The sequence below is a fragment of the Myxine glutinosa genome, chromosome 1 (genome assembly GCF_964187855.1).
Source record: "Myxine glutinosa chromosome 1, kmMyxGlut1.1, whole genome shotgun sequence".
In the NCBI taxonomy this organism is placed as follows: domain Eukaryota; kingdom Metazoa; phylum Chordata; class Myxini; order Myxiniformes; family Myxinidae; genus Myxine; species Myxine glutinosa.
In genome coordinates, this window is record NC_136261.1 from 35126605 (window position 1) to 35149802 (window position 23198).

A 23198-nucleotide genomic window follows, 5' to 3' on the forward strand; every position below is an offset into this window, starting at 1 on the left:
GGCAGATAGTGGAGTCATCAGCAAAGAGATAGAGAGGATTTTCCAGTGTGAATTCCCAGAATTTGAATTTTTGAATTTGAATTTGAATGTGAATTTCCAGAGTCGGAGAAATCATTGATGAAGACCTGGAATAGCACAGGGCCCAGAACACTACCTTGGGAATCTCCAGCCAGAACAGGAAGGGGAGATGAGAGAAATCCATTCAGGGCCACACGTTGCCTACGACCAGAGAGGAAGTCCGCAAGCCATGAGTGGACATTTCCATGGATACCATAGGAGGAGAGTTTGGTGAGCAGAGCTGTGTGCCAGACCGTATCGAAGGCACGTGATATGTCAAGGGAGACAGCTCTGATTTCCTGTTTGGCATTGAGGACCTCCATCCATTGTTGAGACAGCAGAAGCAACATGTACAGAGTAGAATGACCTGGTCTGAATCCAAATTGATAATCAGAGATCAAGCCATTGGAGAAGAGGAAAGATGAAGATGGTGGTGAACAGCTGTTTCAAAGACCTGGAGGGAGGAGAGGGATTGAAGAGAGTGTGGGAGTTTCTTCCAGAGGTGGGAAAAAAGAGGCATAAAAGAGTGAAAGTGAGCAGAAACCTTTGATTTTGGCAGTTTCACAAGAAAGAGGGTTGCTGGCAGATCTTGTGCTTCCTGCAGGAATACTTGAGGGGCAGAGCACAGACAGACAGAGAGCAGAGTCAGAGAGCTGGAGGAGCAAGGCCGGAGAGAAATCTGTCAAAGACAGAAAGACCACCTACCTGCCTGCGGTGAGAGAGAAAGGCCCTCAGAATCAGCTTCATCACGGGAAATTTCAATGATTCTGAATGCTTTGGGTTCAACCGCATGAAGCCGAGCTCGGTGTGAGGCAGGAGCACCAGCCCAGAGGGGAGAGCAGTGTTCCATTGAGCTGCGGAGGAAAGCTTTGTATGTAGTGAGGAGAGTAGATGTATACGGTAGGTTCCAGACCAGGCCACCCTCCCCACCCCCTCCCCACATTCCCCACATCCCCTTACTCCCAAACCGCAACTGCCTCAACCAAAAATAGGAAGCGACTCACAACAAACCGGAAGTGACCATTTAATTATTTATTTTCCAATTTTCTCGATTTTCCCAATTTTCCAAATTTTCAGATTTCACAATTTTCAAAAAATAAAAATATTGATTGTGAAAATTTCTGATTTGTCAGATTTCACGATTTTCTCGATTTTTTTTGGTCAGGGCATATAAAATGGCCGAACCCATTTTCAAAATATTTCAAGATATATTTAACACAATTAGACGGTTGGTTGAGTCGCTTCTAATATGTATACACAATTATCTATCTATAATTCCAGTAATCTCTGTATGTCTGTATGTCTGTGACCGCTGTTTCTCGACAACCACGGGTCCGATATACTTTAAACTTGCCAGGTATATTGCTGGGGACCCGAGGATGTGCCTTTTCAAGGTTTCATATTAATCGGAGAAGTAGTTACCGAGCTATGTCCAAAAAACGATTCAACCAATCAGAGAGCAGCGAGCTATCACGTGTGCCGAACGTGGCGAACAGACTCTGCCTCGGACGGCACATTTGAGAGCGTATTCATTTATTTCACGTTGGCAAACTATGTTGCTGCTATGTTGGCGTTAAACGATGTTTTAAAACTAATTAAAACTAATTTGCGATTCTTTCGCTTTCCTGCGCGTTTGTGCATGCTATGGCGATTTCTTTACCAAACTCCGCAAGCCGTTCGCTTTGGACCAAACCATTTCATGTAAATAGAGGGGGGGGGGGGGGGGATATAATTTTAGATATAGATATAGTACGGGCATGCCCTAGTAATACAAATAGGGATAACAACACGCAGGATGAATGATTACCTGCCATATATTTTCAATCCTATATAAAATGGATGATTTTTTACCTCTGTGGGAAAGTAAGATAAAATTTAACAATCATAAGAACGTCCCAAATTCGTTAAGATGCCTAATAGTCGGGTCAAGTGGATGTGGAAAAACCTGTTTGCTTTTAAAGATGCTCCTTACCCCAAAATTTTTAGATTATGTAAATGTAATAATTTTTACAAAGTCAAGTTTTCAACCAGAGTATCAACTACTATCACAAGGTTTTAATGCGGGTCTTCAAAAAGAAGATATAATCGGGTTATTTAAGCTCCAACACGAACTAAATGCGCTCAACATTGAGGATGTAATACAACTATTTTGTGATACTCCACAAAAATGGAAAAAGAAATCAAAACCCACATCACCTACAACCATAACTTGTACTCTCACTGATAATATGGATGATATACCTTCACCCCAAGATTTAGATGAAACAAAAAAGAACCTCGTTATCTTTGATGATTGTGTTAATGAGAAAAATCAAACGGTTATGGACAGCTACTATACAAGGGGGAGACATTCTTCTTGTAATTGTATTTATCTTAGTCAATCATACTTTCAACTCCCTCGTTGCTCAATAAGAAACAATGCTAATACTTTTATTTTATTCAAACTAAATGCATTAGATATAACCAATTTTTGGAAGGATAATAGTTCTACATTATGTAGTAAAAAGGAATTTGAGGACCATATGAAACATATGACTGAAAAATATAAATATATCGTTGTTAAAGAAGATGATATATCAACTAATAATTTCTTTACATAAATAAAATGAATGCTGAAGAACGAGCAAGAAAATTTAGGGAACATCAACAATTACTTTCAAAAGTTGTTAAACAACAGGAGGGAATAAGGACGAAACGGAGACAAAAGTTATTAGGTGAAGATGTATTTGAAATAAAACAAAAGAAGTTTTTTAAACCTCTTTTACAATCTACCGAACAAAAGGGGGTTTCATTTCAACTTCATGCGATAGAATATACCCCAACCCAAAAACAGGAAGTGCCTGATTTGATTGACCTGTCAGATCAGGTTCCCACGATAACATATACTTCCAAACAACAACAGGAGTTGCGAGAGTTGGATGAACTAGCGAATCAAGAACTTACAAATATAGAAACAACACAATCATCCCGAGGCCTTGAGAAAACAAATAAACTTTCTAATTATGTTGCGAAATCTATAAAAACAATGAATATAAAAGGGGGACATCAACCAAAACGGGTCTCATTCCATCAGAAGAAGAAGAATCAGCAGCGTTTCATCTTGTTAACGAGGCGGTATTGGGATTCAAGGATGAGTTCATGTTTTTGAGTGATACTCACCCAAATGTTAAATTAACCCCCAGATTAATGTTTCTTCTCACACACACCGGCCATAGAAACACCAGACTCGGTGAGTCAAAATAGAATCACTTGATATAGAAAGAGAGGAGGACAAGGTATATATTGAGTTGCTAAACGCGATTGATTACGTGGGGTATATTAGGAGTAAAGGTAAGAAAAATGAGAAGGAAAAAGATCTTCTTAATACTGTAGATAAACTTGGATTGAGTTCAGGCTCCGGCATTAGTTTTCTTCCGAGTGACTCATCACAATTGGTTTATAGACTATTACTCCTGTTAGGTTGTAAGGAGGTGGGAAATAACAATTGTTTTAATGAAATATCAGCCATTTTAGATCAGTTGATGAATATGAAAATAATTAATAAATAGCAATACAAAGATCTTTTATCTCACATACAATAAAATGAGAAACACAACTCTTAGATTTGATTTTACAATGAGTGATCACACGGCTCCATTCCAATACCCGGTACAACTTGATCCCACAAAAGAATATGAAGCGGCGTTATTGTCTATGGAAGCCTATACCTTGTTTAATATCACAGAAAAGAATAACAAGTTTAGTTTTTTTTGTTTTTTTGTATACTGAATCGAGGCTTGTGAAAGAGCTAACATTTATTTCACAAACAAAACAACCAGACAAACAAAATATACAAAAAGAGGGAGCGGAAGACAAGATGGGGAGAGAAGGGGAAGCACACAACCACAACATTTGAGAGCAGGGAGAAGTGTGGGAGGGAGAGGGCTTGGGGGGAGGAGGCATGGGAAGGGGGGGAGAGGTATAAAACACAAGGGGACCGAAATTAGCGGGGGTAGAAAAGATCAAGGTTTTGGATGGGGGAAGATAAGAGATGGTGGTGAACAGCTGTTTTAAAGACCTGGAGGGTGGAGTGGGATTGAAGAGAGTGAGGGAGTTTGTTCCACAGGCGGGAGAAAAGAGGAATGAAGGAGTGAAGGTGAGCAGAGAGTCTTGATTTTGGCAGTTTAACCATAAGAGGGTTGCAGGCAGATCTTGTGCGACCTGTAGGAATATTTGCGGGACAGAGCCCAGAGAGAGCTGGGGGGGGGGGGGCAAGGCCAGAGAGGAGTCGGTAGAAGACGGAAAGACCACCAACCTGCCTGTGGTGAGTGAGTGAGAGGCCCTTGGAGTTAGCTTCATTGCGGGGGATTCCAATGATTCTGAATGCTTTGGTTTCAACTGCGTGAAGACGAGCTAGGTGTGAGGCAGGAGCACCAGCCCAGAGGGGAGAGCAGTATTCCATTGAGCTGCGGTTGAAAGCCTTGTATGTGGTGAGGAGCTCAGGTGTGCCAAGGAAGGACTTCGCACGACGGAGGATGCCCAGTCGGCGACTGGCTTTGGAGGCCAGATTTGAAATGTGGTTTTCCCACGAAAGATCATGGCAGATAGTGAGACCCAAAAGCTTGAGTGACAGAACTTCTTGGAGAGGATTATTCAGAAAGTGGATGGGAGGGTTGTCCAGTCGGTCTTTTCGGAGAGACATCGTAAGAGTGTGAGATTTGTCAGGATTGAAAGACATGTTCCACTTGTTTGCCCAGTCTGTGATTTTGTCCAGGTCTGCAGAGAGTGAGGAGGCTGCAGACTGCCGATCTGAGGAATGAAGAATGGAGCGACAGAGAGTAGAGTCATCAGCAAAGAGATACAGAGGATTTTCAAGAGAGTCAGAGAGATCATTGATGAAGACCAGAAAAAGCACGGGGCCCAGAACACTGCATTGGGGAACTCCCAGCCTGAACAGGAAGAGGAGATGAGAGAAACCCATTTAGGGCCACACGTTGACTACGACTAGAGAGGAAGTCCGCCAGCCATGCGTGGAGATTTCCATGGATACCAAAAGAGGAGAGTTTGGTGAGCAGAGCGGGGTGCCAGACCGTATCGAAGGCACGTGATATGTCAAGGGAGACTGGTCTAATTTCCTGTTTGGCATTGAGGACCTCCATCCATTGTTGTGAAAGCAGAAGCAGCATGTCCAGAGTAGAATGTCCAGGTCTGAAACCAAATTGATGATCAGAGATCAAGCCATTGGAGAAGAGGAAAGATTTCATATCTGAAGCAATGATGGATTCCATGACTTTGCTGATAATTTGGAGAGGGCTGATTGGTCTGTAGTTGCTGGGATCTGTTTTTGCACCTTTTTTGGGCAAAGCGGTGATGTTGGCAGATTTCCAAGAAGATGGAAGATGACCTTGAGCAAAAGAGAGGGTGAAGAGAACAGAGAGAGGGAGTGAAAGAGCGGAAGAACAGGATTTTAGGAGCCGTGGGCTGATGCCATCAGGTCCAGTTGCAGAATCTGAGTCGAGGGTTGACACAAACTTTTCCACCTTGTCAGGAGGAAAGGACACAGAGTCCAGGAGCAGCTGGGTACGACTGGGTACGGTGGGTACAGAGAGGGATGGGTTTGGGACACAAGATTTAGAGGCAAACACAGAGTTGGGGCATTCAGCTTTTTCATGTGCGGAGTCAGCCGTGTGGCCATTTGAGGTGAGGGAGGGGATGGAGGGGGAACAAACACCAGGAAGAGATTTGACCAGACGCCACCAAGATTTGGAAGAGGGAGACAGATAAGAGAGTTCGGTCTTGAGAACGGAGAGATATTGTTTCCTGGCTCCCCTGAGGGTGGACACACACTTGTTTCGGGCTTTGTGAAAGGAAATGAGATTTCCTTCCATTGGATTTGCTTTCCAGGCAACGAAAGCAAGTTGTTTCTGGGCAATAGCCTCACCACAAGATTCCGTCTACCATGGACGGGAGGAAGGGTATGACAACTGAAGACGAGATGGGATAAATCTGTGCATGAGAGAGAGCAATTTACTTTGGAAGAATTCCCAGGATAAGTTGATGTCAGAGGCGGTAGAGATGGGAGACCAGTCCAGATGATTGATGGCTGCTTGAAGACCATGCCAGTTGGCCTGAGTGAAATAGCAGACTCGTCAACGCTGAGGAGGCTCTCTGAGAACGGTCAGAGAGATGTCCACTTTAACAAGCACCTGATCAGAAGAGCCGATTGGAGCAGAAGAAGAGCAGCAGACATTTTCAGGGATGTTCGTCATAACCAAGTCCAGAAGTGAAGATGCTCCGTTGACTGAAATCCGGGTCGGGAAATTGACAGATTGTGCCAGTCCCAGTGAGTCACAGAAGTCCTTTGCTGAAGAGCCATGGCTGGTGAGAGAGGTACCCACACCCAGCCAACTGGCATGGTGACAGTTTAAATCACCACATATGAGGAAGAGAGAGTTGGGATGGGTAGATAGAAGTTGGTCCATATTCTCAGACAGCGAGATGTAGATGGAGTCATCACTGTTTGGTGGACAGTACAACACACATATGAACAAAAGGTGGGAGCGAAGGTTAAGCCGTAGCCAAAGGTATTCCTGGGGGTGAGGTGGAGAGATAGTCCAAGCCATTTAGCCCAAATATGGGGCCAGATAGGAAAAAACTGCAACACTACATATCAGTGCGAAATTGTATGCAGTAATATATACCAGATAACATATCAAAAGTCTAAAGCTCTAAAAATATGGGGTGTCTGTCAAAATCACTGGTACATGGACCCCCCTTTTCATCCTTTTGCGGTACGATTTGTTCACATTTTGCGATACATTCCGAGCACATGGTATATAATTATACTTTTAATATCAGGAATTACAGCATGTTACAGCCCCAGTACGGCCCGTATGGAACAAAAAAATAAGCACGTAAACAAAATTCCCAATAGCTAAATACTGATCACTGATATGCAAATACATGAATCACTTGTCATGACTGTTTCAGAATTATGGCACATTTTGTTGATTAAAATCACAAACTCATAATAAAATCACATATAGAGAAACTAATAATACTGACTCATAAAATACTGTCGGAAGTCAAGGATTCGCTTAAAAGTAAAAAAAATGTCCACAATGAACTAATTCAGCTACATGTAACAGTCTATAACAACAGTCCACTACCTAATCATCATTTTCCTCGTCATCGTCGTCGCTGAAACTGTCCAGGACGGAGTTGGTGCAGCCAGATCCACGGCACTGACCACAAGCAGGAGAACACTCCAAGTTGTGCCTGCGGCATGTACACCGTGCGGAACCACAATCGGTCGAACAGTTGCACCGGATAACATTCAACAAATCCTGAGGTGCTGGAGGGAGGTCGGTCATAACAGGAACAAGATTGCCGTCGCTCATTCTCCAGCCCCAATCCACTGGTTGTAGGCTGTTGTTTCCTTTCCACTGCTGTATTTGCATATACACCCGTCTGCTGTGATATCTCGCTGCAGCAGATGTGGGCGGTAAGGTCTGTGGGAGTATCTTCGAAGTCTTGACTGCGACCTGTTCACAAAACCGCTTGTACCTGAGGGAATCCAAACTTTCATCAGGTTTACCCTTGTGGAGACACACGAATGCTATCTCTCCTGCAGCCTCGACCACATCTGGTGATGCATCCTCAGCCAAGAACTGTTGGGATTGAGTTTGGAAGAGTGTGCTCATCATGAATCACATCATCATCGGCCAAGCCACTCATTGCATCTTCATTCCGAACTGGCAAGTCTTCTGCAGTTCTGTATTGTGTTCCTCCAAGAGGATCAGACAGGAGGAGTGCATTCAGGACAGCATCCAGGAGGATGTGTGCCCGTACAGCCCTGGAAATTGCTTTTCCTGTTAGGATGTGATCCACTGCATTTGGTGCGTATATGAGTTCTAGCAGCTCCTTCAGCCCAGAACCACCCATGAGGTGCCCTATGCTGCCAAGGAAGCTCATTTCCATATGAAAGGCACCTAGCCTTACCACAATACGTCGCATGGGGCTTCCATCTGGCTCCGAGAGAATGATCGACAATGCCTTCCACCATAGTGGCTGATCAAAGGTGATGATGGTAGGTACATCATGTTGTTTAGCATGTTGCGCAATGTAGTTGAAAGTGGAGTAGATGCATGTAGTGTCGCTCGAGCTCAAATCAATCATTGGGAGAAACAGGACAGACGATTTTGAATGCTGGACACCACGTGTAAGAGTTGCATCATCCCGGACCATGCAGGTCTTGGTATCTTGAACAGCAGTGACGTCTTCCACAGTACATCAAGGTTGGCTGTGGGATCATGGGCTCTCATGATAGGCACGCTCCCATAAGTCAAGGTTGCAAGTGCCTGGTCGTCAGCTCTATGGTACTGTATCTGGATTCTTCCAGTTGTTTCTATGTCGCTGGCAGTGACCTGAGCTCTAGGAATCGGATGTCCTTGTGTTGTTCCAGGGGTAATCATGGCTATTATCCCCATGCCATGGAAGGTGTTGTGTCCGTCTAAGGTTCTAATGTTGTGGTCGACGTTATCAGCTGCATATTGAACAAATTCTCCCTTGTGGTTGGGTATGTCCATACCCTGGTATACGACCGCCTTCGTGTGGTGATTTGTATCGTCTACCCAATTTCTGTTTCTTCTGTACTGTTTCATTATGTACAAAATTCAGAGGGATCAGTTTCCCTGTCCGGAAATTTGAACTGCATACCTGGTGATACACGGCATCTGCCGCTGGAAGGTCACACACAATGAGCAGTCGAGCCCGAACAGTATCGGCCCATGCATCGTTCCTTGTTGAGCACTTTTGCAGAAGACTATCTTTACATTCTGTAAATGTGATAGAGTGGACATCTCCTTGTTGTTTCCTGTTATCAAAGTTCACCTTTGTACCACAGAAGAGGCAATCTGCTTTGAAGTTGAAGGCTTCCTCTGCTGATCGGAGCGATACACTTGGGCCTGGTCTGTGTGTATCTCTGATACTCTGTGCTACCTTTATTGGATTGCAGTATACACGTCGGCATTCTTGATGAACAACTTGACCTGGAACAGTCTGTATTAGGTCACTGCGCTGGTCACTAACAACATTAATAGTCCGACTTCCCTTTTCACGAAGTGTCACTACTGGATTATCGTTGTTGGTGGATTCATTGCAGAACACACACGAATTGGCCGCCATTCTTCAGGGTTGGATTACCTGCAAATATAGAAAAGTTGAATATACTATTACTGTATGTTATTGCCAATAGACCTAAACATACTAAATACATGTCATTGATGGGATTAAAAACTAAGATATATATGGTTCACAAACAAATAATGATGTACCGCCGCTTGCTGTGGAGTGAGCAGTCTTTGTAAAACGGGGTGTGGTTAAATAAGACACTACAACAGTAAAAACTTCACTTATATATACAATATTGTACAGTATGATATCCTTTATTTATTATATCGTGCTAGTGATTAGGTCCAGTGTATAAAATAAGCAATAGAAGTTCAGAGAGCGACAATAATCATAGCATGCGGCATATGTACGTCTTTTAACATGGGGCTAAATGGAGAAAACTTGATTGCATTATTTGAGAGTCACCCCATATTTTTAGACCTTTATACTTTTAGTATGTTATAAAGGTACCTTGAGGGTAATCAATACTAATGAGATCGGTAGTGTTGCAGTTTTTTCCCCGTCAAATGCTAAATGGCTTGGACTAAGAGGGCAGTGCAGGGCGAGTGAGGAAGAGAGTTTTTTTATAAAGATAGCAACCCCACCTCCAGGACGAGGCTCAGGTCTATCATACCGGAGGAGGGAGTAACCTGGGAGAGATACCAAGGCATCAGAGACATCATGAAGGAGGAAAGTTTCTGTTAAGCAGATCACGTCTGGTTTGTCAGAAGCAACCTGTATGGAGAGATCAGTTAAGTTTGAGCGAAGGCCCCGGATGTTTGAGGTCCATACTGTTAAGGAAGAGGAAGGGGGAGCATCGGATACAGAACAGGGGGGGGGGGGGGGGGAAGCAGTAGGGTAAGATGTGGAAGAGGAGGAAGAGGTAGGGAGAGCTGTTGAAGGTGTGTCAGAGATTACAGAATAGCTTGGAGATAGGGAAGAATGGGGCGAACAAAAGGTTTGATGGTGATTGGGTGAGGTGCAGTGAGGTGTTATTTGACGAGGGGTAAGAGTGAGGCAGAAGGTTGAGGGAGATGAAGGTGAAAGTTGGAAGGGGGAAGAAGCGGGGAGGACGCTTTGAGGAGGAGGGGTGAGAGGGGAGTCTAGGAGGGGAGGAGCGAGGGAGAGTCTCGGAGGGGAGGGGTGTGGGGGGAGATTTGAAAGGAATGGGTGATTGGGAAGATTTGGAGGGGAGGGGCAAGGGGGAAGATTTGAAAGAGATGGGTGATGGGGATGATTTGGAGGGGAGGGGCAAGGGGGTAGATTTAGAGGGGAGGGGGGATGGGGAAGTTTTGGAGGGGAGGGGTGATGGGGAAGTTTTGGAGGGAAGGGGTGATGGGGAAGATTTGGAGGGGAGGGGCAAGGGGGAAGATTTGAAAGGGATGGGTGATGGGGAAGATTTGGAGGGGAGGGGCAAAGGGGTAGATTTGGAGGGGAGGGGTGATGGGGAAGTTTTGAAGGGGAGGGGTGATGGGGAAGATTTTGAGGGAAGGGGTGATGGGGAAGTTTTGGAGGGAAGGGGTGATGGGGAAGTTTTGGAGGGAAGGGGGTGATGGGGAAGATTTGGAGGGGAGGGGTGATGGGGAAGATTTGGAGGGGAGGGATGAGATTGGATTTTGAAAAGTATACGATTAATGGGAAACAAACATTTATTGCAAAATGAGTTTCTTGAGACATTCGAGTCAAAAATACGTTTGAGGACGCTGAAGGATGGGTGGAGTGCTGGAGAGTTTAGGGAATGAATGAAAGATGCACTATAAGAGATGGAATTTTTTTTTGGAATGAATAGATTTGGTGAGCAAGTCGAAAGCATCCTTTTATCGAAGAAGAAGAAAAAGGTGTTATAGAATATGACAGAATACAGTTCTTCAGGGGATAGATTAGACATTTTTTAACAACGTGATCACAAACAACGTGGTCGTTGAACAAATGAACAAATACGAACAACGAATAAACGAATAAGAACAGAGAAGGAAATATTTTTTAATTTTTTTTGGAGGAGATTTTAAAACAAGGAAGTATGGGGTGAAAAGACCGGGAAAACCAGAGACCAGAAAGTAATTGCAGCGCGATCGAAGAACCGCTGAGACAAGAACAAAGCCTCAAGCCAAGGTCGGACACGGTAGCCTACTACACTAGGTCTCAGAATACGCGATACGAAAGACCGACGATTCTGTACACAGGTATGAAAAACCAACACCAAGAATACTATTAAAGACACCCCAATAGGTACATACACCGAGAGAAAGATACAGTTTCGACAAAAACACAATTGTGAAAAGTTACTTAACTTCGAAAGCGTGCCGCATGGCCCATTCCAGGGCAAGGCAAATATGTGTGTAATGTATGGCGATGCTATGTGCAACGATGTAGACGTAGTACTGCGCACAAACAGACAGACAAACAGACAGACAAACCAACCAACCAACCAACATACTTGCCGGAATCTATTCTGGCAAGCAACAAGAAAGCAAGAAAACAAACAAACAAACAACCAAAGTGAAAACTGAGTTCACCCTTTCAGTGTGCTTCATTGCCGAGCTCCCTTCGGTGCCTGGCGATGACGTCATGCAGCACCTGGAGATGGAATAGGAAAGGAGAGGTGTTAAATATATTTCAAAAGGTTGTGGACAAATTATGACAAAACGTCTGTACTAAGAAGAAGCAGATTCGAGTTTGGTTTAATGCCCGTCTAGATCCAGCCTATCAGTGGGATACAAAACATAAACTGTACAGCCTGGTAGAGGTATGCACTCTACTGAGTGCTGTTCTAGTTTCTTGGGTGATCGTGCAATGTTTTCTTGTTTTTTGTTTTGTTTTTTTCAGTGCTACTTGAAGAGCCTATGAGGAAAATCGACTGGAACAAATCGTAAGTACAGTATATTTTCGTTATAAAAAAAGAATTGACAGCATAAAAAAGCATTGATTTCTTCCAACCAGAACCTCGCTTGGAAACAAAACTCTCGCCATCAGCATCTCTGACAACAGATCCATATTAATTGACAGGGAAATTAATGTTAATGACAAACACGTTTCACTTCCCATGCACAATTTGGATGCTGAATGAATGAAGCTCAAATCAACAATCAAATGGGAGAAAATAATATCCAATTTTTTCCCTTTAATCCAATATGGCTGCCATACCAAGTGACCTATAAGACATCAGAGTTAGCAATAACATATTTTCCATGGGAAGTCCCTCCTATGTATAAAGTTTCGCATCAATTGTACTCGTACAAGCGGTTGTCGAGAAACCCATTTTAAAAGCGAAAGTACATAGACCGGCATCTGGATCTTCACCAAAATCTAATCATTTTGTCCTTGTCAGACACCCAACTGGTCCACCAAGTTTCGTCCAAATCCCTCCATAACTTTTTGAGATATCCTGCTCACAGACAGACAGAGACAGACAAAGAAACAAGAGTGAAAACGTAACATCCTTGGTCCTTTGGTGGTGGAGGGAAAATGTCAAATTTATTGAACGAGTAAACCCGCTCACGATACGAGTGGCAGGGGGTCATGTTATTCGGTTTCCTTTGCATGCAATGCAGAGAAAACCTATTGTTTCCCTGCAGATTATTAAGTTTCCTTCACATACATTGTATGTAGCGGAATACCTATTATAATTTTTGTGCGAGCTTATTCTTCTTCTTCCGTGTGTGTGTGTGTGTGTGTGTGTGTGTGTGTGTGTGTGTGTGTGTGTGTGTGTGTGTGTGTGTGTGTGTGTGTGTGTGTGTGTGTTGGTGTCAATGGCAGTGTTCAGATCCGGTTGGCGATTGCTTTATTTCATTTAAGCGCTGATCGCATGGCTCATGATGTAAGTGTTATAAGGAACAAAGGGGAAACCACAGAGGCAACTACACACAGGGAATCTACCCTTATACCCTAATTAATTAGCATAGCTCCACCCCTCGCAGGGAGACAAATATACACTTACGCGACATCTGGCCCTACTTAGTTACAGGAATGTTTCTACACGGCATACGGAGCACACTACCCAATACAATCTACCTGGACTAAGGTATTTCATTACCTAGACTACCCCCCACAAACATAACAATATTGTTATGTCGGTTGGGTCAGGGCATATATAGATTTAGGTAGATCTGCATAGGTAGGTTCTCGACTGTCGTGATTGGGAATGTTGATGTAATAAGTTTTGTAGCCCGAATGTCGGATTAAGCTTGTGTCTTCATCCGCGCCATGAGGGGGTGGGGCTTGTTAACTAGCGTAGGGATTATGATAATTCCATTGAATGTAGCGGGGTCACGGTGTGTACCCCGATTTAGAATAGGTACACCGCATCCCTGCACATCGTAAGAGGCGACCAAAGGTTAGTGTCAGGAAGGGCATCTGGCCATAAAAACATTGCCTCAAACAGGGAACCATGATTGTCATGGGGCCCACAAGGCTAACACCGCTCTAGCGGGGAAAATGGCCTTAAAACGACCATTCATTCATTGTATGTAGCCCCTGAGCCTGGTGTTGGCTTAGCGGTTAGGGTGCTGGCTTGGGATCCTAGGATCCAAGTCGATCGCTGAATTAATGCCAGGGGGGTTGACTCAGCCTGTCATCCTTCCGAGGTCGGCAAATTGAGTACCAGCTCACTGGTAATTCCCTGTGTGTTGCAAGAGGCGACTAACAGGGTTGGCGGCAGGAAGGGCATCGGCCATAAAACATTGCTTCAAAAAGGGGACCATGCCAGTCTTGATGACAGACCCAGACAGACCCAAGAAGACCAACAAAGTCTTCCGCTGAACTTGGGTACGACTAAGAAGAAGACCTTTGTTGGTCGAAAGCTTGTCGAAAATTAAAGATCAACCGTCCTGAAGCTACATCCGCGTCTGATTTAATCTCCCGATTATATATATATATACAGTCACGTGAAAAAGTAACTACACCCCATGTAAAGTTTTGACTTTTTCAACATATTTCAACATACAGCTATTTGATCTTCATTTCAACAATATTGATAGATAAAGGTGACATAATATAACAAATATCATGAAACATTTACATTTTGTAGTCCATTGTATAATTTAAATAAACATAAATGCAAATTTCGCATGTGGAAAAAGTAAGTAAAAAAAAATAAAATAATTATATACAGTGCATTCAGACCCCTTCAGTTTTTCACATTTTGTTATGTTGCAGCCTCATGCTGAAATTGTTTAAATTCATTTTTCCCTCATCAATCTACATGCAATACCCCATAATAACCCTTTACACCCCCCCCCCTTCCCACTTTCCCCTTTACCATATAGGGCCACATGCGATGATCTTGATATTATGGCAATTATATTTTATCTTAAAAAAATTTGCTTTAATGTATTTACAGTTTTAATTTAATTTACAATTTAATTATTTACAAGTTTAACTTCTAATTAAATGTAATGATTGTTCTGGATTTTAGAAACACTTGAGTTATAATCCAGCATTGCTTACAGGATTGTTTTGATCCGTTAATATGCGGTTGATTTTTGAATTTGGTCAGTAACGTTCTCAGTTCACGAGAGCGGTGTGATACGGTTTAATTGGCTGTCCAGCTTTGCCCACCCCACTTTGCATATACCCCGCCCACTTTGCATATAAGGGGATGTTGAGATGATTTTATCACTCTTGAGGAAGATTAACGGAGGCGTGTGGCTTTGTCACATGTTGTTAATCGAAACGTTGAGTCATTGTTTGTTCAATTAAAGGTTGGAGATCTTACCATGGAATCATTTGGATTTACTCCCAACCGCAAATTTTTGCTTATATATAGGATCTGTTTTTGTACCTTGTCGTGTAAAGTGGTAATGTTGGCTGATTTCCAAGCAGATGGCAGATGACCTTTAGCAAAAGAGTGGGTGAAGAGAGCAGAGAGAGGGTGAGATGGAGGGGCAGAGCACGATTTTAGGACCCGTGGGCTGATGCCGTCTGTTCCAGTTGCAGAATCAGAGTCGAGGTTAGACAGAAACTTCTCCACCTTGTTGGGTGGCAAGAACGCAGAGTCCAGGAGCAGCTGGGTACAACTGGGTAAGGTGGGTACAGAGAGCAATGGGTTTGGCACACAACATTTTGAGGCAAACACAGAGTTGAGGCATTCAGCTTTTTCACATGCATTCAGCTTTTCAGCTGTGTTGCCATTTAAGTAAAAGAGGAGATGGAGGGGGAACAAACATCCGAAACAGATTTGACCAGACACCACAACCAGGATTTGGAGGAGGGGGACAGGTTTGAGAGTTTAGTCTTGAGAGTAGAGAGATATTGTTTCCTGGCTCTCCTAAGGGTAGACACACTTGTTCCGAGCCTTGTGAGAGGAACTGAGATTACCTTCAGTTGGATTAGCCTTCCATGAGGTGAAGGCAAGTTGCTTCATAGCAACTACCTCCCAACTAGATTCACTGTAACATGGAGGGGAGGAAGGGTATGACAACTGAAGATGCAATGGGGTAAATCTCTGCATGAGATAGAGCAAATTTCTTTGGAAAAATTCAGAGAGTAGAGATGGGAGACCAGTCCAGATGTTTGATGGATGCTTGAAGACCATGCCAGTCGGCCTGAGTGAAATGCCAGACTCGTCAAAGCTGAGGAGGCTCTCTGAGAATTGCCAGAGAGATGTCCACTTTAAGAAGCAAATGCATCAGATGAACCAGTTGAAGCAGAAGAAGAACAGGCTACATTTGCAGGGAAGTTAGTCATAACCAAATCAAGAAGAGATTGACAGATTGTGTCGGTCCTTTGCTGAGATGCCAATGCCACATTGGCGAGAGGTGCCCACACCCAGCCAGCTGGCATAATGACAGTTGAAGTCGCCAAATATGAGGAAGAGAGAGTTGGGATGAGTGGATCGAAGTTGGTCCATGTTGTTAGACAACGAGATGTAAATGGAGTCATCACTGTTTGGTGGACTGACAAAAATAAATGTAAACATATATAAATACAAAAAAAATTTACAGACACATGTGAACAAAAACATGTTTAAAACACATAAACAATATGAACATAAACATATGAACATATGAACATAAAAACATATGAACATATGAACATATGAACATAAAAACATATAAACATATGAACATATGAACATATGAACATATGAACATAAACATAAAGACATAAACATATGTTTAAAACACATATGTTTGACACAGTTTTTTTTTGGTTTTTTTTGTATACAAGATCGAGGCTCGTGTAAGAGCTATCACATTGAACATGAAAACATGCAAAGACACACAAAACATGAAATTAAGAGAGCGGGAGACAATATGGGGAGAGAGGGGGAAGCACACAAGTACAACATTTGAGAGCAGGGACATCGGGGGATCTGTGGGAGGGAGAGGGCTTGGGGCAAGGAGGCGTGGGAAGAGGGGTGGAGGGTGGGAGAGGTAAAAAATAAAATAAACACATGGACACTGCTAGGACTTCCAGGAAAGAAGTCTGTATTTCAGAAAAGTGGATCTGGGGTGAATTAACAGGGGTAGAAAAGATCAAGGTTTTGGATGGGGGAAGATAAGAGATGGTGGTATTGTGGAACCAATTAATTTAGCCTTGAATGATAGACAGAAGACTCAAAATAATTAATGTCCAAACTGTTTAAGATAATTGACTGATTTTTAATGAAACGAGGAGGACTTCGCTTATGTTACAAGGAAGATATACATCGAAGGAATACATAAAACTGCTTGGCACGAATCCAAATCCAAAAAGAACACACACACACAAAAACACACACAAACACAACAATTCCGAAGCAAAATCCTCAAGCATTTGTGCAGCACAGCCTTTCTTATACTTGTGAAGAAAAAAAGGACAATAGGGTGGGGGCTGTGTGGATGAGAGAAAGAGAGGGAGGAACTTAGATTGGGGGTGATTGGGGAACGAGATAAGAAAAGTTGCAAGAAATTCAAGAGTGATGTAGGCAAACTGGTTTTGTCCATTCCTTTCATCTTGGGAGAGATTTCGGGTTACAGAAAATACAATTCTCAGTTATTGTGAAGCATACAGTTATAACATAATACATTTCCCATTTTGTCTCAGAGTTGCGTTGACTTGAAAGAAAGTGTGCAATTCATTTGATTCCCCAGAGAACGGTATTTCTCGAGCCCAGTTGCTCGGCAACTATCTAATCTTTTTTAGTGGGATGTGCCGGTGTAACCTTGCATGGAGCTCAACACTTATTAAAACATCGTTTTAGAAAGTTTCTCTTGGCTTATACAAAATATTACTAATAATAAAATGTTTGTTCTATAGTCCAAACCATTTAGTATTAGTGTAGCAGCATAGCAAACCTGTTGTGCATTTTGTGATACAAGCACCAAATTTGGCACAAATGTACATTAATATGTTGCGAACATTTTCAGATATTGGGCCACTTGAAATTCCGTAATTTTTTTTTTCAAATTTTTTCAAATTTCGTAATTTCAAATTTTTCGGGTGACACCGTCACAATTTCGGTCTTCGAGGCCGGCCGATATAGTGGGGCGGCTTAGCCCAAATATTCAAAAGAATTGTGCATTTTGTGATACAAGCACCAAATTTGGCACAAATGTACATTAATATGTTGCGAACATTGTGTGGTCAGCAATGAAGACGAGAGTCTGAATTACATGTATGCAAAAGACCTTGTGAACCAGTGAAGCAAATACACGGGTAAGCATGAATTAAATCTAGGGCATGATATAATTTCCATGATGTTTACCTCTACACTCAATGGTGGAAGGAGGTAATGTTTTGATTCCAGCTTGTCTGTATGTCTGTTTGTCTGTTTGTCCACAAAATTCCAGACAAAGCTTGTAGTAGTGGTAGTTGTAGTGGTAGTGGTGATAACAGAAATTGTTATATAGAACTGAACTTATATTATTATTATATGCAGAAAATAACTTCATTTCTATATGCCCTGCAGTGGACAGGTTAATTGGTTTATGCACTGAAGGGGTCACCCTGGTGTGCACTGCTGTGTTCTGCCTCACTGAGTTGTTCAGGTATGATGTACTCAGCACAAGCTTCCGGTCGGCCCGGAGGTGGGGGTGCGGGGCCTGTCACGGAACGTCAAAACAAACGGCCTGCCGGGGCCGCCCAAAAGTCGGGCGTGAGGGGCGCTTCCACTAATGGAACGCCTCTTGCTTCCCAGATCGAGGGCCACATGGTCAGGAGAACCTCGTCCCTTCCGGTCACACTTTGCCTATCGGCCGGCCTCGAAGACCGAAATTGTGACGGTGTCACCCGAAAAATTTGAAATTACGAAATTTGAAAAAATTTGAAAAAAAAAATTACGGAATTTCAAGTGGCCCAATATCTGAAAATGTTCGCAACATATTAATGTACATTTGTGCCAAATTTGGTACTTGTATCACAAAATGCACAATTCTTTTGAATAGTTGGGCTAAGCCGCCCCACTATATACAGTTAAAGTTTTACAAACTCATAGACAGTCCTTTTGGAAAACAAAGCATACTTTGTAATTTTAATTATTGGCTTACCAGGCGTGGAGTACGGCATGCAACACGGATTTTGCAGTCACTCCTCCAAGATAAGAGTTAAGCTTTTCCGAGCAGGCAGGTTCCTGTAGCAACCATTTGCCTTTAGCTTTATTTATGACCTGTCAATGAAAAGCTCTGAGTAAATAGTTGCTAGTCAATACATTCCAGAGAACACAATTAAAGCTGATTAATATATGTATTTATGAAGCTTAAGTACTGTTACGTGCTCCTCCCCAAATCCTGGTCACGGTGTACCTCCGAGCCCCGAGAGGAGTCACGGCAGAAAGATGTTTTTCTGCATGCCAAAGATCAATGGTGAAACCACACCAATTGTTACCAACAAACAAGTATTGTATTAAGGTCACACAAGAATAACGGTATAGTAACAATATTAATCAAAAGTACAATCAATATATATCATTCCTATGATGGTACCATCAGTTTTGTAATACATAACTCACTGTGCACCAAGTGAGCGAAAAGAACATCCCCAATGTCTCTGTCCCGGCTTCAAGCCAAAGTTGGTTCCGGCTTCAAGCCAAAGTCGATCCACTCCAGTGATTGTCCGTACGATGTCGTATCGAGACCAGAATCCCGTTGGGTTGACAGTCACACTGCCACAGATGGGCGAAGGTGTCCTCAAGAAGTGACGGAGAAATCACACCTTCAGGTATGGACGTTCGACGGCTCCCAATCGGCGAACCGCAGATTTCCCACTCAAAAGCCACGTTACACACACACACCAATTTAACGTCTAGATGTAGTGGAAATGGTTGAAGCGAGGTGAAAAACCTGGTGTGATGCAAAAAGCGGGCGCGTGTCAAATAGCCAACGGGCTGTACTTGAGACGTAACGGCCTCCAACGATTCTCTTCGGAATCAACAACAAAACCTGTCACGCAGGTTTATCTGTCACAGCGATAACAACTCTGTCGCAGGAATCCCTTTCCCAGGAAACCCAAAGTTCACTCGTGACCCTCGTTCACCAACGTTTGCTCAAGACCTCCAAGCAGCTCGGCTTCTTGTCCGAATTCACTCGCTCCGCCTTCTCTTTTTCTCCTCCTCTTCCTCTTCGTCGTCGTCCGGTTCTGAGTTTCATTCAAAACATTAATTCTTTTTATATTTTGAAAACAGTTCATAAACAATAAACAATAATAGAAAACAGTTCATAAACAATGAACCTTTTGAAAACAATAATAGTACATGGAACCAAAAATGCCCACAGTGGATGAGAACCACAACAACGGAAGTGACGAATCCGGAACAGTACGCAATTAAAACTTAAGTGTTTGCCTCATCAGGTGGAGGCTCAAGGAAATCCACTTAACTTACACAAATTAAATACGCCATTAATTGATTTTCTCCCACAACTCCTCCCTTTTGGTCATTATCCATGACCATAATATAGAAGTGTCCAAATTAATTGTTTGAGTCACAGGTTGACTCCATTTCGAGGAACAATCGTTCAGAGTTTTTTAACCTGCTTCCACAAATAATTCCTGTTCTTTTTGTACTGTCCTCAGGTTAAATTTTTTCAAATTCACCTGATGATCCCTGGCCAAATAGTTCTCCATGGATATACCTTCTTGTAGTGTGGGCAGGTCTTTGAACAGGTTGTAGTGTCGTTGTAACTTATGTGGTTGTAACTTGTGTGGAACAGGTTGTAACTTGTAGTGTGGGCAGGTAAGCCACTTTGCTTAGCCCATCGTCCGGCAGTATCCCCTTATTAGTGGTAGCAGTGGTAGCCTGGTGTTGGCTTAGCGGTTAAGGTGCTGGCTTGGGATCCTAGAATGCTGGGTTCGTAATTCCGGTCGATCGCTGAATTAACGCAAGGGGGGTTGATTCAGCCTGTCATCCATCTGAGATCGGCAAATTGAGTACCAGCTTGCTGGGATGAATGATCCGGGTGTGTACCCTGGATTAGAATAGGTACACCGTATCCCTGCGCATCATAAGAGGTGACTAAGGGTTGGCGCCAGGAAGAGAATCCGGCCATAAAAACATTGCCTCAAACAGGGAACCATGATTGCCATGGGGCCCGCAAGGCTAACCCCTGCTCTGGCGGGGAAAATGGCCTTAAAACGATCATTCATATTATTCAGTGTGCCCAATTGTTCTTTCGGCTTCCATGTCAGGAACCATTTAAATAGTGGAGGGAAGTGTGAAAGTGAGATGCCAAATGGAATCAATATAGACCAATCATGCACATCTCCCAAAAGTTTCCTCGTGTTTTGTAGGTTTTGGGGATGTAGTTGGTAAGAATTTAGCAGTGAAGCATTTAGTAACTAGCACTGGTGTGCATTTGATAATGCACAATACAATCAGAATCACAAATAGGATGAAAATGAATTTCATAATAGACGCATCCCAGCCTCCAAAAGTATTTCCTAGAATTTTCGCGACTTAGAGGTCGAAAATAGCAAACTAATCCTTTTTGGGGTTAAAACTATCCTCAAATTCATTACATTTATACCCTCTTTACACAACCTTGTACACCTGGCATCACTATCTTCTTAGATGACACTACTGTTCGCATCCTTCGGAAATGACTACATAATTCATCCCAACCAAAAAAAACTACCTCCAATGGTATTCCATTCTCACTAGAATGTGGCATCTGTGTACATTTCCAATAATTACTCTCATTTGCTATATGAATGAGCTCTGTGTTGGCTAAATGCAGAAAAGTATTAATTCCGTGTAATCCATCAGGTCTTGAAGATGTTTCCCCATTTCCCATCAAACTTCTCTTTTCCTTATGTCCTACCACATGATCATCTGTAAAACATGTTAAATACCCCTTGTATACGTCCGTTCCTATTATTTATTTATTTTGATTCTACAATTTCTTATGAGTTTAAAAAAATATTCTATACATATGTTTATATATATATATATATAGATCTTATATTCATCCAATGGGTTTTTTTCTGACAACTGTCATACTGTAACATTTTAATAGATCTTTTGGAAATATTTTCCAAATACAGTTTGTTTACCAAATTACTCATCTGCAAATTGCATATGCAATCACAGTTTTTTCAATTTGTTTGGCCTTTATTGCCATAGAAGTTGCTGTTTACATTCAGTACCTTTTTATCTACCAAGCAACTATACTTCCACATGAGACCTCCACCAGATATAAAACCTGGGATTTCGAATCATATTGATGCATTCTATTATAATTATTATTAATTTTTTTGTAGCACAAACAAAAGATGTCATCGCTACTTTAGTCAATTATATATTCTTTGTTTTGGAGCTGTCTTCCAACTTACATAAGGCAGAATCATAACTCTAATATTGGTTTCAAAATATTTCCAACGAAATTTTCCTCATAATAATCATTTTTCCCAAAATAAAACGGTCTGCACAGTATATTAACTCCACCCACATATTTACTTCAGTTTTATCATTTAAACTTATCCTAAATGAAACTTTTTCCCTTGAGATACTGCTCCTCCCACAATTTTATACTTTATATAAAACGTACTCCATTAATCAACCAGAATATTTATTTACAAAATAGGAAAGTCATATTTACCAATCTTAACCTTTTTCTCACAGAATTTTCCATCGCCTTACTTAATTTTCCATTATTTAAGTTGGGAGCACGAGTCTTTCTCCAAGATCTGTATTTTATTTTATTCCTCTCAATTTTAATTAAAACAATGTAAGTTTCCTTCATCAACCTGGTTCAAGTTTTAAAATTCCACAAATCCTCTATTAATTGCTATTCCCTTGGGGTAATCCAACAGAAATTATTTTAAACCCTTTTCCTGCAGAAAGCAATGTTCTTATCGTTTTAATTTCTCGAATGTAAAGGTGGAAACTTGGCCAATGCCAATATCTTAACATCGTGTAAATGTAGGTATTGGAGAAAGAAGTGCATGGATGTGTGCTCCATGGAGGAAAAACAATATTGATGTTTCTAGCCAATGGGTGTCAAGCACACTAGGTGTTGAAAGACATGCAGTGTCTGAAAGACAGGAAACTCAGAATAAGGGGAAATCAAAGGCAGATCAATCACCAACCATTTTCAATTCACATAAATCAATCAACATAGAAGATTAGCAGAAAAGCAGATCATTTCCCATCAGTACTACCATCGGCTCAGCTCACTGTTCATCCGTAAGACTTGGAAACTCAAATTCTGCAGCATTCCTTGGAATGAATTTCAGAGTTCACGCAATCAGTGCTGCCTTTGACAGCATATGTTGTGAGCATTTGCAGGGATCCATTTTGCAAGCACTTTCTTCTTTCAAAGTTGAATGTCCACAAAATCTCTGGGCTTTGTAAGTAAAGTTGCAATTGCATTTTGTTGGGGAAAACATGGATTGAAGCACTGTTTCCCAAATTCTCGTCCACTCACAACCCTTTACAATCCCATGGCACTCGCCCCCTCCCCATTTTGAATATCACTCAAAAGATTTGACAATAAACACATATCCCAATTTCGCATTACTATTCTTACTAAAATTAAATCAACTTGTCTCACACACTCCGTTTGTCCACAACATTTTTA

General features: G+C 42.2%; 1 protein-coding gene across 4 annotated transcripts in view; it reads left to right on the plus strand.

Annotated features, from left to right (window-relative positions):
* LOC137417749 (interferon-induced protein 44-like) overlaps positions 1-23198 on the plus strand; it is a 195503-nt gene that overhangs the window by 82370 nt on the left and 89935 nt on the right. For all 4 annotated transcript variants that reach the window (XM_078770709.1, XM_078770714.1, XM_078770711.1 and 1 more), the window contains one exon: positions 12034-12076. In XM_078770709.1, coding sequence (XP_078626835.1) covers positions 12034-12076 — 43 coding nt within the window. The remainder of the gene's footprint in view (positions 1-12033; positions 12077-23198) is intronic.